Source organism: Poecile atricapillus, chromosome W (assembly GCF_030490865.1).
Source record: "Poecile atricapillus isolate bPoeAtr1 chromosome W, bPoeAtr1.hap1, whole genome shotgun sequence".
In the NCBI taxonomy this organism is placed as follows: Eukaryota; Metazoa; Chordata; class Aves; order Passeriformes; family Paridae; genus Poecile; species Poecile atricapillus.
The window spans coordinates 49990260-50006696 of record NC_081288.1 but is presented as its reverse complement, the minus strand read 5'-3'; the positions used below and the strand labels follow the sequence as shown (position 1 = coordinate 50006696).

General features: G+C 35.5%; 1 protein-coding gene across 1 annotated transcript in view; it reads left to right on the top strand.

The window, feature by feature from the left end:
* Positions 1-16437, top strand: part of LOC131592193 (dedicator of cytokinesis protein 4) — a 226090-nt gene that overhangs the window by 189726 nt on the left and 19927 nt on the right. Inside the window, exons 33-41 of the mRNA XM_058863535.1 lie at positions 1790-1885; positions 3076-3136; positions 4879-4972; positions 8599-8747; positions 9761-9847; positions 11558-11662; positions 13469-13610; positions 14217-14383; positions 15620-15706. Coding sequence (XP_058719518.1) covers positions 1790-1885; positions 3076-3136; positions 4879-4972; positions 8599-8747; positions 9761-9847; positions 11558-11662; positions 13469-13610; positions 14217-14383; positions 15620-15706 — 988 coding nt within the window. The remainder of the gene's footprint in view (positions 1-1789; positions 1886-3075; positions 3137-4878; positions 4973-8598; positions 8748-9760; positions 9848-11557; positions 11663-13468; positions 13611-14216; positions 14384-15619; positions 15707-16437) is intronic.

Here is a 16437-nt window from a genome sequence, read left to right as displayed (position 1 = left end):
TTTCATTCTGAGTGTTTGTTCTGTGCATTGTGCTGGAAATGTAGCACGGGGAGAGGGAGGCACACATCAGAAGGCAAGTCTTAAATTTTTTCAACTGACCACATTGATGTCAGTTTGTATAAGTACTTTGTATCTCCTCAACTCATTATTAGAAACTGTGTCTTTATAATGAATGTGCCAAAGCAATTTTAAAGAAAATGCGTAAGTCAAATGCAGAACCATCTGTTTTAAATGAGAAGTTTTTCTAGAGGAAATATCGCTTATTATTTTGTTGAATCTGGGTTGAAATGTTCCTCTTTAACAGAGTTAAAACAAAGTAGAAACAAAAAATCCCTGCAGCAATCAATGTTTAATAATGTACACAGGCTCTACTCTTATTTCTTATTAGACATGAAAACTTCTATTAGAAGGAACATAAGGGGTTCAGAAGTGAATTAAGTTAGCCTGTGTATTCTGTATGGAAAACAGAGGTGCCGGCTCAGTGCTTCAGCATTTTCTGGTTGAGGACAGTCTTGTCATCTGCCTGCTAGCAATGAAAGATAGCCAGCCTCTAATTGTGAAGGAAAGACATCTGACTGCCTCCTTGAGGGAAGTGAGTTTAAGATTTGTATAAGGGTGCAGGATGAAGATCACTATTTCCTCCTCAGTTTCAGCAGAGCACAGCTTCATTTAGGTCAAATTTGCTTGGAGAATTGCATCTGTGACTTCCCCGAGCCTGTAAGGAGGAGAGCTGGAGTGTATAGCTAGTGCAGCTGGCATGTAGGAGTTCCTGAGCGCTGTTAGAGGTTTGAAATTTGGATGTAGGAGTTGTTAGGGACTGAGCATGCTCAGGGTAGATGAAGGTCAGTGGAGCTGACAGCTTGCCCACTGCAGACAGAAGGTTCAGAGATGCTATTAACAACTCTCTAAAAACCTCTAAGGATGTGGGAATTTTCAGAGGCTTCTAAATAAACCACAACTAAGTGCATTTTCAGGGAGATTGCTGAAATATCTCCATGGACATGTCATCCACCTGAGCTCCTGCACCAAAGCATAAAAGTAACATGGCTCTGTAGATAAATATTTCCTTACTCGTTCTTGTATAGAAAATGTGAGAAATTCATGCCTAAATGATAAATATTTGATAAATTTAAGCAATGAAAAACAGAGGCTTGTAGCACAACAAGGCAAATTGGCACAACAGTTTTTAATAAAATAATCTTATGACACTATAAACTAATGGAATTGTACATCTGCATGACAGTATGTTCTCAGAAAGAAGTATTAAGTGAAGTGGGGGGGGAATCATCTTGTTAAAATCCCTCCTCTGTTCTTAAATTTCATCCATACTGAAATATTAGAGAAGAGAGGACAAAAGGAAACATCTTTATAAAAAATTGAGAAGGTATATTGAGCTGATTAATATTCTTTTCTAGGAACACCTTTAAATTCCACATATTTTGATATATCAGCATGAAGTGAATATATAAATTTTTGGAAGAATTGTGTTAAGTCTTTGGGGTATTAATATATTCTGAAAATTAGGTATTTGATATATTGTAACCTGATGCAGCTAATATAAAAATCATTTGTTTTGTCAATGCTTCCTGGACTAGAATTCCACTTTTTGGTCCTTATCCTAGGTAAGACATTGTTTGCAAATTGTGCTTCTTGGGAGGGTGTTTGTGAGAGAAAATCTAACTATCAAAGATGTTGCTAAGGTATTAAGGTACTGGTAAAAGCAGAGAGGTTGTCATAGTAACAGTTAAAAATAAACAGTGACATTTTTCTGGCTTCTTTTTTTTTTCAGTCTGCTGAAGAAAATTGAGCGGGAAACATGGAGGGAAAGTGGTGTTTCATTAATTGCCACTGTGACTCGCCTCATGGAGAGGCTCCTGGACTACAGGTGAGTGATTATCACAATTTAGAGGGAGGGTTGTCGTCTTTGAAATATTAGGAAACAAATACAGTTATCCTGCTGAAACGGTGGCTGCACGTGGGTACATGGATACATCAGCTGTAAGTGCTCAGGATCTCTGACAGCAGCTGCTTAGTCAACAGGAAAATGCAACTGGCAGGATGAAAACAACCAAGCAGACTGCCCCTGGTGTAAGAAATCTAGTGGTGTGCTTGAGTTTCCTGTCAGGGAATGTAGTAACTTTTGGCAGTAGGTTGGTGACTCAAGTCTGTCTGAAGACATAGAGCTCAGCAGTAATCACCTGACAGTTGTTTTACACAATATGTAAAATTCTTACTACTGTGTCAATCATGCTTAGTTGTAGTGTCAGCTGGCACAGTGTGTATGTATACAAAGACATGATCTCTGGGTGAACACCTCACGTCTGACTGTACCACGTGCTCCAAGGAGAGGGAAATGAGAGGCATGTACTCTCTTTCAGGAGTGCAAGACTAAAGTCAGTTGTGAGCCTGTGTAGAGGCTTCACATTTCAGCTTAGTCCACCTTATGGCCACCAACTGTAGCACTTTCTACAGCTTATGTGTAAGGTTTTCTCCCTGATTGCATAAGGACACATAGTGAGACCTAGTACTGCACTTGCTGTCATCACTGATAGCTTGAAAGGAAAGCTATTTCACCAATAAAGAGACTGAACTCTTAATTTCTAGAAGTGTGGCACTGCTATTTCTCTTCAGGGATCAGCTGGATTGCAACCTCTAGGGCTCCAAATCTTTCCAAACAGTGGTTATGAGAGTATCTGGGGCAATGGTTTAGCCCATGTATTCAAGAATGTTTTAAAGTTATGTTAATTTTTTTTTAGTGACTACATGTTGATGTCTGCCTGTTTCTCTTTTATTTCAGCATGGTTATACTGGCTACTTCTTTTTTACCCTGTGTGATAAAAAAAGGTCACATAGTAATGACAGAGCCAGAAAGAAAGCATTGACTTTCTTGACAATTGAGGTATTCAATGTACTACAAAAGGAGGCATGAAATCTCTTAGCTACTTGGTCAGCTGTTCATCCAAATGCCATCATTTCAGCCAGCTTGCCAAGTCAAATATGTCTGTTTTCTGAGGTGTGCTTCACTGTAAGAGGATAAACAGCATTCCTTTTGACTTTCATTACTTTCTGCTTTAGGGACTGCATGAAAATGGGAGAAGTGGATGGCAAAAAGATTGGCTGCACTGTTAGCCTTTTGGTTTGTATAATACTTTCTCTTTCCCTTTTTTATTTCAGTTGAGCATTTTTTACTAAACATTTTCTACTATATGGATACACATTTGAATAGGACATACTTTGCTTCTTGTTGCAATTTGAGTGAAATTTGACGGAGTAATACTACACTTAGGATCACTGATTATTTTTTCCAGGCTGAGATCGATGCATTAGGGAGTTAGTCTTCCCTGGCATTTCATAGCTTGGTTCTGAAAGGACTCCAAAACTGCTTTATTCAGTTTTATGTCTCTTCCTGCTGGATAAACTTCACCAAAGTACTTTCTGATTTTATTTAGTCTCTGAGTTTGTAGAAACAAACATGCCTTTCCTCCTCTACCAAACCCAACAAAACTTACATGATTTCTCTTGTTTCTTTTCTTCCCCAATAACTGATGCAAGTTGGTTCTTATAGCATATAATGTGGGATATCTTGTAAATACTGCAGGCTGACTATTCTCTCCCGAGTAGAAGAGAGAGAAATGCCACTCAAGACCTCCTGTATTCATGCTATCACCATTACCACAAACCAACAGTGCTAAGCCATAGTATGAAAAAGATGTCATTTTTGTTTACAAGATGCATTTTGATTCTAGGCCAGTTTCCACTGACAAATTTGTTGACTTGTGTTAACCTTGGAAAGTTTCCATTTTCATGGTGAATCTTTTGAAAAGCAGTATTTTTAGCCAGAGGGGAAAAAAACCCAAAATAAGCTGACTTGTAATTCTGCATTTTTGACGTCAGTGAAACAATTTCGTATCACTTCTGAGTAGCAGTTATACATAAGAGAACAAAGGACTTCTTCAGTAGGAAAATAGTCTTCTAAATAGGGGTGATATTTACTATGAAGCCATAAAGCAGCTGGCTTGCTGTCAAAATATCTGGCATGATCTGAATTCTTTAAAACACCTGGATTATTTTCATCCCTAAGGAGTTTTTAATCTATTATTAGCAAATCATCCAAGATTTGGACAAAAAGAAAATTAAAATATTTAAAAATCCCAAAACACCATATTACTTTTTAATGAGATTTTCAATGACTCATACAGGCTAAGCTGGATTTCATATCCTAATAATTTTCAAAGAAATTTTTAATACTCTTGAACAGCAGAGAAACAAGAAATGCTAAATTTTCTCAAATCAATTTAAAAATATTTTTTCTTTAAAGTTTTTATTTTTATGTTTTCATAATGTTCCTCTCACCTTTTTCCTTGATAATAACTCAATTTGGGAAACAGTAGCACAGAATATAAATTCTGTACATTAGGAGAAAAACTGCTTAGAGTTCAAAATAGCAATTTAAATAATAGAATAGAAATTGTTAATTTCTAGTGAGAACCAGTGCTTAGACTCTTCTAGCCTATAAATTTTTATTAACCAGAGCAGATTGTCCTGAACACGGAGTATATTTAGTAGGAGGACTTCAGCTGCATGTCCATTGTGAGTGTGGCAGTACTTGTGTACAGTGCTGTAGGCTTGTGCTCCTCTTCCTGTAATTTTTTCATATGTTGCTTTAGGACTTGTAAATAAATAAAGAATATTTTGAACTAAGAATTATGATATTGCAGTCCATATTTTATCCATGAAACAAAAAATAGCAGTTATATGCTGAGAAATCAAATCTATGTATCTATTTATAGAATATTATGTTTAAAGTATTTTATTTGTAACCATTATCATAAATTTATCAACTACTACATTTTATTACAAAATTCAATTTTATTTCAGAATTTTTACAAGACTGAACTGAACAAGGAAGAGATGTATATTCGCTATATTCATAAGCTCTATGACCTACATCTGAAAGCACAAAACTTCACAGGTAACTGAGTATAAACTAGAAAAAGATATTTAGGACTGGTCTGAGGTTTGCAGTCTATTGCAGCCCTGTAAGCTGTATCCTCAGTGCAGAACATATCAACCCAGGCAACAGCTGTTTCCTTGCCTAATTGATGTCTCAAAATACTGCTTTTTTCAGCCCCATGGCACTATAATTTGCTGAGCCATGGTGAATGTAAATTACTTCTATTGATACCCACTAGCAATAAATGTGTGATAGGGTCATTTTTCCCCCAAAAGAAGTAAAGTTTTGAGGAAGTTTTTATGAGTTCACTTAGTGGTATCTGAGCCCTATACACTTTTTTGAAATGCTCCTGGCTATCTGTTTGGTGAAGTGTTTCCACACAGCTGTGTTTCAGAACCTCATTTTTGTGTTAAAAATAATAAATAAAAGAAAGGAAGATCCATATCACTTACTCACAATGACCTAAAGACCCTAAGACCTGTGGCAAGTATTGCAATTTCAAGATGTCTTTCTAAATCTTCACATGCCACATTTGCGGTACTATTGTCCAAGATTTCTCTAATCTTGTGCCAAGGCTGGTTGTTACCTTTTACATGAAGAAATAAGAAGATATTGTGCGTGGCTGTTGTTTATACAGCTTAACATGCACTTCATCTGGGGAACTACATGCCATAAATAAGTGCTGGAGAGGATAAAATCAGTAGCCTTTTAAATCACACTGTCTTCACCAGAATATTTTATTGACCTTGTAATACCTCCATCTTTTCCCCAGTGTTTGCAGTTGCACGTGTTCAAAATTTCTAGGTTTTTTTTCCTTCTTAAAAGCAAGTTAGTTGGCTGGGGGTCGCTAGTAAACATCTTACAGGTACCCCGTGTCCTTATGCTTCTCTGCTATCCATAGGAAAGATTGTTCACTTGCAATTTCCACACTCCCTTTACAGTTCATTGATTTAAATGTAGACTAGATAGAAGGATATGTTAAGGAGAGATTTTAATTTTCTTCATGTGACCTGGCAACAGTGAGTCACAAGAGAATTTTGATTGTCAAGAAGTCTCTTAGCCACAGCTGGCTTTTGTATCAAGCTATTATTTTGCACAGTAGATCTTAGTAACTCTTTGAGCAGTGTTGAGTTCCCTTTAGGCACTGGGTACTGTTATGTGTCCAGTTTACCTCCAACTGTGATATGAACCTAATTTTTCTGTTGTTTTCCCATCCATTCTGATTTTAAATAGTATTTTGCTCAAAATTTATTTCAAGGATTTTGTTATATTTCCTATGTGTTTATTATCAATCTCTGTGATTTTTGCATTTTTTGTTGTGGTACATTTCACTGCTTTACTACTATTATTGTTGTTGTTATTGCTATTTTTAATTTTTTTGCTGTAAGAGCCTTAAATAACACTTGTCTCACACCCATAATTAGAAAACAGACTTGTGTAGTCCATTGCCTTGCCTAATCAGAGACAATACAGCCTTTTTTAAATCAGCTGGTCTAGAGAATTTGGGATTAGGAAAATAAGTTTGATACTTCAGTAGCATTCCTACATGTTGCAGCATCAGTTTGCTAATTGGATAGTTTCATCCTAGGGATGAAATTGTTTTTCTGTCCTTTCCATGGTATGATTTACTGGTCTGTTTCTAAAACTGCTCTGTTAAAAAAAAGTCCTTTTTATACAAAACATTAGTTCAAATCTTTCTTTATACAGCACTTAGTTACAGCTATAAACATAGCTCTCTTGAGGCTGAATCACATAAATGCACTGATTCCTTGTGTCCTCTCAGTCACCTGAGAACTGTAATGAGACTGTCTTTTTACCTATCCACCTTAGAAATATCTGGTGTTTTGAATATTTCCTTTATAAATTGAATTTCCCACATCACAAGTGAACCCTATTTGTCTCTCCTTAGTGCTTTAGTGCAAGTTAGTAGTTACAGACCTGTCCCTGAGGTATCAGTATTATATTTGTTGTGTTGGCCACTGACAGACATAGGATAGAGAAACCCTTCAGACTTCTAATCCAGTATGGTCATTCTTAGTTTAGAAACCTTCAGTATAAATTTATCATGATTTAAGAAAACAACATGGTTATGGCAGATAAAATTTTGTTCAAGTGAAGGACTTAGATGCCAAGTTTAGAAAGGAAAGGTCAAGGTGAGCTGTCCTGAACATCCACATATGTTCTACTATCTTTTGCTTCCTTGTGATTTTGAATGATTTGTTATCAGCTTCATGAGTTTTTTAAAATTGTTACATAGATGTGCATGAGTACAAAAATGTAGCTTGAAACTATGACAGGTGGTTACCAGTCAAGCAGCCTGAGAGGTGCTGAGTGTGATGCCAGAATTAAGGCTGGCTGTGCAACTTGCATGGATGTATCACAGCACAGCATCAGTTTGCACCACGCTTAGCATTTCACAATACTGGGCTTCAGGGCACTCTCTCCCACAAGTCTCAGCTGCAGTGATGTTTTTTCATCCACAGGTTCTTAGTTGGATGTGTGGAGGAACATTACTGCTAGAAAAAGTACTGCGGAGTTTGGCTTAAGTCACCTGTCTTATGGGAACTCATATGGCAGAGGCAGAAGTAGGATATGGTTGTCTGGGGCAAACTTAGCTTAGCACAAAAAGTACTTTAGTACTTTATTTTTTTGCCTAATGTACAGCCTATAAAATCTGCAATAAAATAAGTCCAGTAGGAAACTTAATTCTCCAGAACATGGCCCATTTTTGTGCTGACTCACTCATGTAAAGTGGTCCTGTGAGTGGAAACATAAACTGTGAATACTAACTTGGAAATCAATAATACATATGCTCAGTTAGCCAAATTGAATTGTCATAGCCAGTAGTAATTCTGGTGTTTTGTAATTTGCCAAAGTCTGACTTTCAAATAAAAATATTAATTTAATATTATTTTAGTGCACCGTTTCTGAGGAATTCCTGAAATCAAAGGAAAAATAATAATAATTTTCGTATTCCCAGATGATTTCTACAGATTAATGTAAAGATTACTACACAGCTTGCTGACTAGAGACCAACAACTGGTTTGATTCCTACCAAACCAAAAACTAAATAAAATTTTAAAAATTAAAAAGAGAAAAATATTGCGCTTCTAAATTGTTCGTTATAGCCAGCTGGTAAGGCTCAGCTATCAAGGATTTATTTCTCTATGGAAGGAGTGGATTCTATTAAGCACACATCTGCCTCCCTGTTTTCCTCCCAGCCCTGATTTCTTTTGGACTGTGTCCACAGTCTTGTCGTCTTTCCTCTTTCACTACTGATGTTCCTCATCCTCCAGTCCTTGTTCCTTTGTTCAGACAGCAGAGTCATTGAGAGTTTCTCCTTAGCAGTAGGGAAGACTGGGGCTAAGCAGGAAATGGTTACTTAATTTCTGTCTCCTTTGTATTTTCACTCAGTCACTCCAGTGACTCCACTTTAAAAAGCGTGTGAAAATTTTAAGCTATTTTTGTTATTGCTGTATATAGTAATTCTGCCCAAAACCACCACTGCCATCTGCCTAATACTAAAAACAAATCAATTACCCAATAAAAAGGTGCTTCTCAAGAAAAGCATTCACATCTCTGTGTTGTTTCTCTGCTTTATCTGTTTGGTGTTGATAAGTGCCATGCTGCAATTTCTCTTGCAGAGGCTGCCTACACGCTCCTGCTGTACGATGAGCTGCTGGAGTGGTCTGATCGGCCGCTCAGGGAATTCCTCAACTACCCCATGCAAACAGAGTGGCAGCGTAAGGAGTGTCTCCATCTGACCATCATTCAAAACTTTGACAGGGGAAAGGTAAAATAGTCCTATTTTACCGAGTGGGTCTGGGAAGGGTAGTTTATTCATTTTAGGATATTAGTTCCAGAGTTGCACTTTTATCCTGCATTGGAAGTGTTTTTTCCTTGCTTGATTAAGCAGTTACTTAGCAATGCAGTACATTTCTTCTAATCCTGCGGTTGTATCCTAGAAATCCACCTCATATATGAGAATAATTTTCACTTGTGTAGCAGCTGGCTTTTTAACTATCAAAGCACTTTGTAGAAGGTGGTATAGTTTCTCCCCATTTTAAAGGTGGTGAAAATGAGCCTTATAAAGCTAATGAAATTCACTTAGTGACCAAGTGAGGATTGTAAAGGCTACGTTTACACCTTACAATACCATGTTGTATCTCTTAAAAACTAAAAAATAATTTGTTTGGGGTAATGACAGTTCATTGTCATTACTGCAAATACCTGTTCTGAATTAAACAAGTGTAATTATCCTGTAGTCTAAAATTTTATATACACATAGTGCACTGTTTCATCTTACTGACAAACATGCAATGCATTACAATTTTGTGTAGCTGGTGTAAAATCTATGTAAGCCTAATAAATGTAATCAAATGGATATTAATCATAACGTTTTTCAAACAATACTGTAATAGTTTAACTTACATGGTGCAATGAAGTACTGTGCAACCTAAAAAAATTAAGGAAGATGTATTAAAAGTACAATTTAAAAATATAAAAATTTTACTGTGTTGAATCCATCTCGTGTAGTGTCAAAAGAGCAATCCATCTCTCTTGCAAAGACTTACGTTTTGTGCATAGTGCAAAAAGAATAATTAATTAATTAAGTCTCTAAATATATTTTTAATTCTTCAAAGAATTCATTGGTATTGCTCAGAAGCTATCAGCATGTTTAGTGGACAGTTTGTTTGAATATTTTCAGCAACAACAAGACTTAGTATAGCTAGAACAGACCACTAATGAATCACAAATTGACAAACAGTTGCTTTGAATTACTGAATATCTTTTATTTGCTTCCAGTGTTGGGAAAATGGCATTATCTTATGCAGGAAAATTGCAGAACAGTATGAGAGCTACTATGACTACAGAAACCTCAGCAAGATGAGGGTAATGTACTTGAATACTTTTCATCAATTAGGAATCCAAAAGCTTTTTAATTTAGGTTATAAAATATTACTTAGAAAATTAAAATTTACCACAGAATGTTCCTTAGGTTTGGTTTGCAAATCTTATTATTTACCCTGAGGGGTTTTTTTTTCTACAATAAGGATTACAGAAAAGGAGTATAAGTTTTTTGAAGAAAAATGAGAAAATTCTGTCTTCATAGAGTGGTTTGGGTTGGAAGCCTTAAAGATCTAGTTCCAGCCGCACTGCTAGACACCTTCCACTAGACCAGATTGCTTTATTTTATTATAAAATTAATGTTCTTCCAATATTTGTACCTGTACAGCATCCTTTTTGTACACATGCTTATGCAGAAAAATAATAATACAAATTCACTTTCATTAGCTTCCTACAGTTTATTCAGGGAATGTGCTCTGTGCAGTCCTTCACCAGGAGCAGGAGCATGTCCTTGCAGTTGTAATTGTAAGCAAAGCTACAAGTAATGCACACCTTTACATATTTTTAAATTTACTGCTTAAAAATATGGTTTGTTTAATATTTCATAGCAAAAATGAATCTTTCTTGGTACAGTCTTCATGTTGTTTCTTTCATTTTAGAACTCTAAGCATTGTTTCTCTTTCGTTCATATAGTGTATTTTAAAGATTATTATGATTTTTCTTACTTGCTTCTGATGGATTCAATTTCATATTACAACTCCCCTTTTGCATTTCCTGTACATGGAGGATGCTTGCTGCTAGGACTGAGTGAAGTCCCTTTAATCCAGAGCTGCTTAAAACATTATGCAAAATTCTCAACACAGAGCTATGTGGCAGGACTCTCTGTTATCTGCTTATTCCATATATATTTTGATATGTCAATGGCAGAATTCTATAAGCAAAAGCAAACTGACTATCATCCTGTGAATAAAAAGATTAGTTTATGCATGTTTAATTAATTGTACTGAATGTGTTTTGTGTTTGAAATATGCTTTTACTGTATCTGTGCCGCCGAGGTTAATCCAAAAATGGAGGTGTGGGGATTTCTCATAGCAGTATAATTAGGCAGCTATTGATAGCATATGCATTCTAAATAGCTGTCTGTGTTACCTAAAATAGGGCTAAGACTGTGTTTGGCTTTTTCCACAGTATTAAAAACTTTGTCAAAAATATCATCAGAAAATGGGGACTTTGGCATTAAGAGCCCCTCGTGTCAATTTTATGAGTGAAATAAAAACCGGATGTATTGATCAAAAACTGTGCTAATTGCTATTGTGACATTGTAAAGAAACTCATATTTGATGCTTACATCATTGGAATCTGGTATGATTCGGACAGAACTGTCTTGAATATGGAAATTAGTCTTTGCTGATTTAGCTGACCACATTACTGCCATGTGTTTGGGTGATTAGCAGATTACTGGGTCATATGTTTCAAACTGTCTTTCTATTTTACCACTTTAATATAGGGACTTAATATTTTAAAGGATTTCTTTTTTAATTCTTGGAAACTTTGAGATCCCTTAGAGGTATAATAACTTAATCTGATATATTTAGAAACTTCTCAATGTCCTAGTAGCTGCTCAGAGATACATTGCAATTCCAGCCCCCCAGAGGTGAAAGATACTCCCTTTTGTGACAGCTTATGGTAAAAATACACTTTCAAAAAAGAAAGTTTATTTTTTGAAACAAATTGCGTTTCTTCTCAATCTCACAGATGATGGAAGCATCTCTATATGATAAAATTATGGATCAACAGCGTTTGGAGCCAGAATTTTTCAGAGTTGGTTTCTACGGGAAAAAGTTCCCATTCTTCTTGAGAGTAAGTGAAATGAAAATAAACAGAATAGAGTAATACTGTCATTCATAATCACTTTCACTGAGTTAAAATTTGTTCATACCTGTTGAGGTATGATTTATATATACCATATACAAGTTCCTATCTTGTGAGAAATGCTTTACCCTCATGTTTGATAGTTAAGAAAAGGTCCTGACTAATGAAAAGACAAATGCTAGGCTTCTAGAGTCCCAGAAAAACACAATATTCATGTTTATTTTGGAAACCATGCACCTACATTGTTCCACAGACTAATGGCTCATGATAGTTTATTCCCTTTATCCTGTTCTGTTTCTGCTGGTGTGTACTTAGAGAAAGGCTGTCAGTAGTATCCATTGGTGGTGGCATAATCAGCAATTTAGCATTTAAGCAATTACATTCCCAAGTTTTTTTTGTTGTTGTTTTTTTTTTTAAATTACTTAGAAATTCCACATGCTGAATTTCACTATTAATGTTCTAAAACTGACAAATAATAAACCTATTACTCTTCATGGTTGATCTGGAATTTTGAAGTTACTGAAATGTCCTTGCAAATGTTCGTGGTGTTTACCTTGTTCCCCTCATCCACAGTTTGCAGTAGTTTAGCTGCGTTGACTGTCACCTGGGGAAGAGGACAGAATCCATCTTATTCATGGAGCAGCTGTAATCATAATCCAAGCTTCTCTTTCTGTAGTAATTAAAATAAGTGATGAAGTAACCTCCTCTATGTGGTGGAGACCTAAAAAGTCTGATTTGTCTTTGCCTTAGTGGTGGGGAAAATGACAATTTCTAATTGGTAAATATAGCATGAAATCTCCCCTTAAAAGCAATGCTCAAAAAAGTCTGATGGGAAGATAGTTCTTGATATTACCTAATATTCATCTGAATATAACTTCTCTATAAACCAATTTGAAAATATTAATCAGAAAGTATTTAACTGGTGGAGTAAAAGTTGTGGAAGGAGTTGCACAACAGTGCAGTACTTTCAAACCTTAGCGCTTATTCATCTTACGAATTTTTCAAGTTAAACATACACAGCACAGATTTATGCTTACAACACCAACAAGGACAGACTTAATACATTTGATTTAAATTTTTTATGGCAGAGCAGTTTGTAAATCTGGCTGTGTTTGCTGTAGAAAGAATAAAGACTAAATTTCATAATAAAGCTTTCACATTTTAATTTGTAGTTGAACAATAATACTGTTGCAGGGGTGTTTTTTGTAGCAATTTCCATGAAAGTCTCGACTCTCAGAATTCAATGCCAGGAGCATTCTTTTACTTTGTGTTGTAAAAACTGGATCATTTTAATTTTCCAGGCTGATAATTGATCAACATTTACAGGGTGCCTTTCTAATTTTCTCATGCGATGTTTTTCTTCATAATTATATAACATCAGAACAAAGTTTCTTAGTTCCTCATGGAATCAACTTTGAACCCGTTTCATTGTCTTAACTGCTTGTTCGGTTATTATTCTGTTGCATATTTTATACAGTCTGATACATCACATTATATGCTTTGACCCACTAAGATCGATCTCTCCCTTTAGATTTTTATAAAACTTGGAAGTGTAATTATTACATTTTTCCAGACTTTTGAATAAAATGTAACATATATGATAAAGATTCCTTCTTCTTAGTAACCTGTTCTTTTTATATTCCTTGTTTTTATTCTTACCTTTTGTTTCTTATTTTTTCCATTCTTTAAAGGATGCAAAAGTTGCCTGGAAAATCTATATTTAAGAGCGTGTGTTTGGATCCTAATTATTTTCATGCAATTTGCTCTTGCTTTTTGTTTTCTTATTCCGCTCAGAATAAGGAATTTGTTTGCCGAGGACATGACTATGAAAGGCTGGAGGCCTTCCAGCAGCGAATGTTGAATGAGTTCCCACATGCCATTGCTATGCAACATGCTAATCAGCCAGATGAGACCATCTTTCAGGCAGAAGCACAGTGTATCCACATAATCACAAAGCCATACTCTGCACTTACATTTTCTATGCTTTTAAAAAATGTAGGTTCCCCTATAGCCAATTTCAATCACATGGTGTCTCCACCGAAATAAATGGTAGGGGAGAATTTCCCTGCATTTTGTCCCAGTTCACTCTATTATGTTTGGAAGTCCTTTGTGTAATTTTGGTTCTATTTAAAAATTCCTTGACATGTTATTGACATTATTTCTTTATCTAAAAATACCTATAGAACTATCACTACTGTGATAATGGTGTAGCAGTTCAAGGTACAGTAATTTAACTTCTTAAAATACAACATTATATTAGCATGGTATGACATATTGTGTAAAAATATATTTAATTAAATCCCTGTACTTTATGTACTATTCCATATAAGTAGCTCTATTTCAAAAATAAAGATGAAATTTTCAACAAAACAGTACAAAGAAATCTCAAACAATCTCTCTGGTTCCTTCCCCAAACCATTAATAGTATAGAAACATTTCATGATGCATGCTTTTTAAAGAATTTTTCTTCTGTAATGCTTCAGGGGTCAATATGCTTTGCTAATTTGAATTAAGTGGGATAGCCTTAACTCTTTACATACAGATTTGCAGATTTATGCAGTGACACCAATTCCAGAAAACCAGGAAGTCTTGCAGAGAGATGGCATTCCTGATAATATCAAGAGCTTTTACAAAGTAAACCACATCTGGCGATTCCGATATGACAGACCATTTCACAAAGGGACCAAGGACAAGGAAAATGAATTCAAGGTAAAGTATCATGCCCTTTCCTAGTACTGGACCTCTGGATTTGTTTATAACACCAACAAAAGCTGCCCTATTGAAACAAATTCTCCAGAGAGGAGATGGTATCTCAGGTTTGACTATTTCATTTCTTATTTTTAATAAAATAGGATCAAAAATATATGAGAGATGCAGAGGTCTTGCTGTATATGTGACTAGGAGTGAAAAAATTAATTTTGTTTTTTCATCTGTGATATTTAGAAGGCAGAACTGGAGAGAGCAGAGTCTCAGAAAAGTTTCTTAGGCAGGTGGAAAAACATTGCTAAGGAGGTAGTCTGAGGTATGAATAGGATTGCCTAAAGTTATCTCTCTAGAGTAAGGGAGAGACAGTTTTGACTGAACTGCAGCATAATGACCTGTTCCTGTGATATTGAGACTAAAAACTACTTCTAAACTTAGAGGTTGTCTCAGGGAAAAGCAATAGTTCCTTCCCTAATAGGCAGGAACCTATTCCCTCCTGTTGCCCCTAATAAAAATGTCATAGTGAAAATTCATCTTTTGGTGTAATTTTAATTCTGACCCACTAGAAGCACATCCTGGTGCAGAATATTATTCAGACAGACAAAAAGAGTCATCCCATAATAATTTTATTACAAGTTTAGACGAAAGGACTCTAAGGGTAATAAATTAACTAAATTGACTCACTGTTGTCTTCTAATGCATGTTTGGGCTTTGTTTTAACTGTCCAGCTTATAAATATATTTTGTGTGAGCACTATGCTATGTGTTGTTTTGTCATTTTACAAACCTCTCGCACAAGGTGTTCACCAGTAGTATATTTGAGTATCCTATCATCTATGCATTCTGGAATCTTGAATAGGGCTTCTTGAAGGAGACCTGATCATGCTCTCTCATCTGTAAGTTGTTCTGTTGCAGAACTCTTGTTCTTCTCAGATGTGAGATCAGAAAAGAAATATTAAAATATCAATTCAGTTGTGAGTGACTTTTGGAGATTTGGGGAGAACATTTGATAAAGTTTGAGTGAAGAATCAGCAGAAGTTACTGCTTGGTAGTAGGACCTAGAAAGTAAGGAGAAAAGTGGGTGTTGTTGACTTTGGGATAGACATTGCAGTAGGAATTTGGATGTTAGTAGTTTTTTTAATGTATACTGTTACTTTAGTGAAGGTGTTCATGAAGGTAACTGGTAATTATTAAGGAAAATATAGAGTCAAATAGGGAAATAAATTGGTTTTATGTATTTTAGAGTCTGTGGGTAGAGAGAACCACACTGATCTTGGTGCAGAGTTTACCTGGAATATCTCGTTGGTTTGAAGTAGAAAAACGTGAAGTGGTGAGTATGAGACTCGCATCAATACGTATTGTGTGTTGGTTTACTTCCTTAATCACGTGTTATTTTATTAATTGCTTTGAGATTTATTAGACATAGGTAATTTCTTTGATCAAGGTCTCAAGGTGGCTACAACAAAATTATTTGCAAAGTATATTGAGTTGTCTGATTTCTCTTGTCTTGAAAAGTATTATTAAGAACCACACTTAGGATTCATTTAAACAGCTGAGGAAAAAGAAGTTGAGAATAATGGGAACTCAAAGGCAACTTTTAATGTCAGTAAATTGCTTCCTTAAAATTCAGCACCATGTAACATTTAATACTTAGAATATCTGTAGTTTAATGTATCCTTCAGCGTCCTTGAAAAGTAAACATTCTCCAATCCAAGCTACTGAACAGAACCTGTAGGAATCAGGTCTAATGTACCAGTTTGTTATTGACACACTGGAATTTCCTCTCCTTGCTTGTTCTATTAAAAAATCCTTAAATAGATTCCAGATGTATTGGGAGCAGTGCTCCTTCTGTAGAGATCTCTAAATAATTGGTCAGTTGCTGAGCCCTGGAACATAGCATCTATAACTATTTTCCTTCCTGTCAAAGCCAGTCTTAGAATAATCCCATTAAATATAAGGATACCATAGTACAATTGATTTTCTCTAATACTCTGTTGTGTTTTTCTTTTATAATAGCAGGAAAGTATCATTTGTTCACCATCTTGATATTCCCATGTAGAA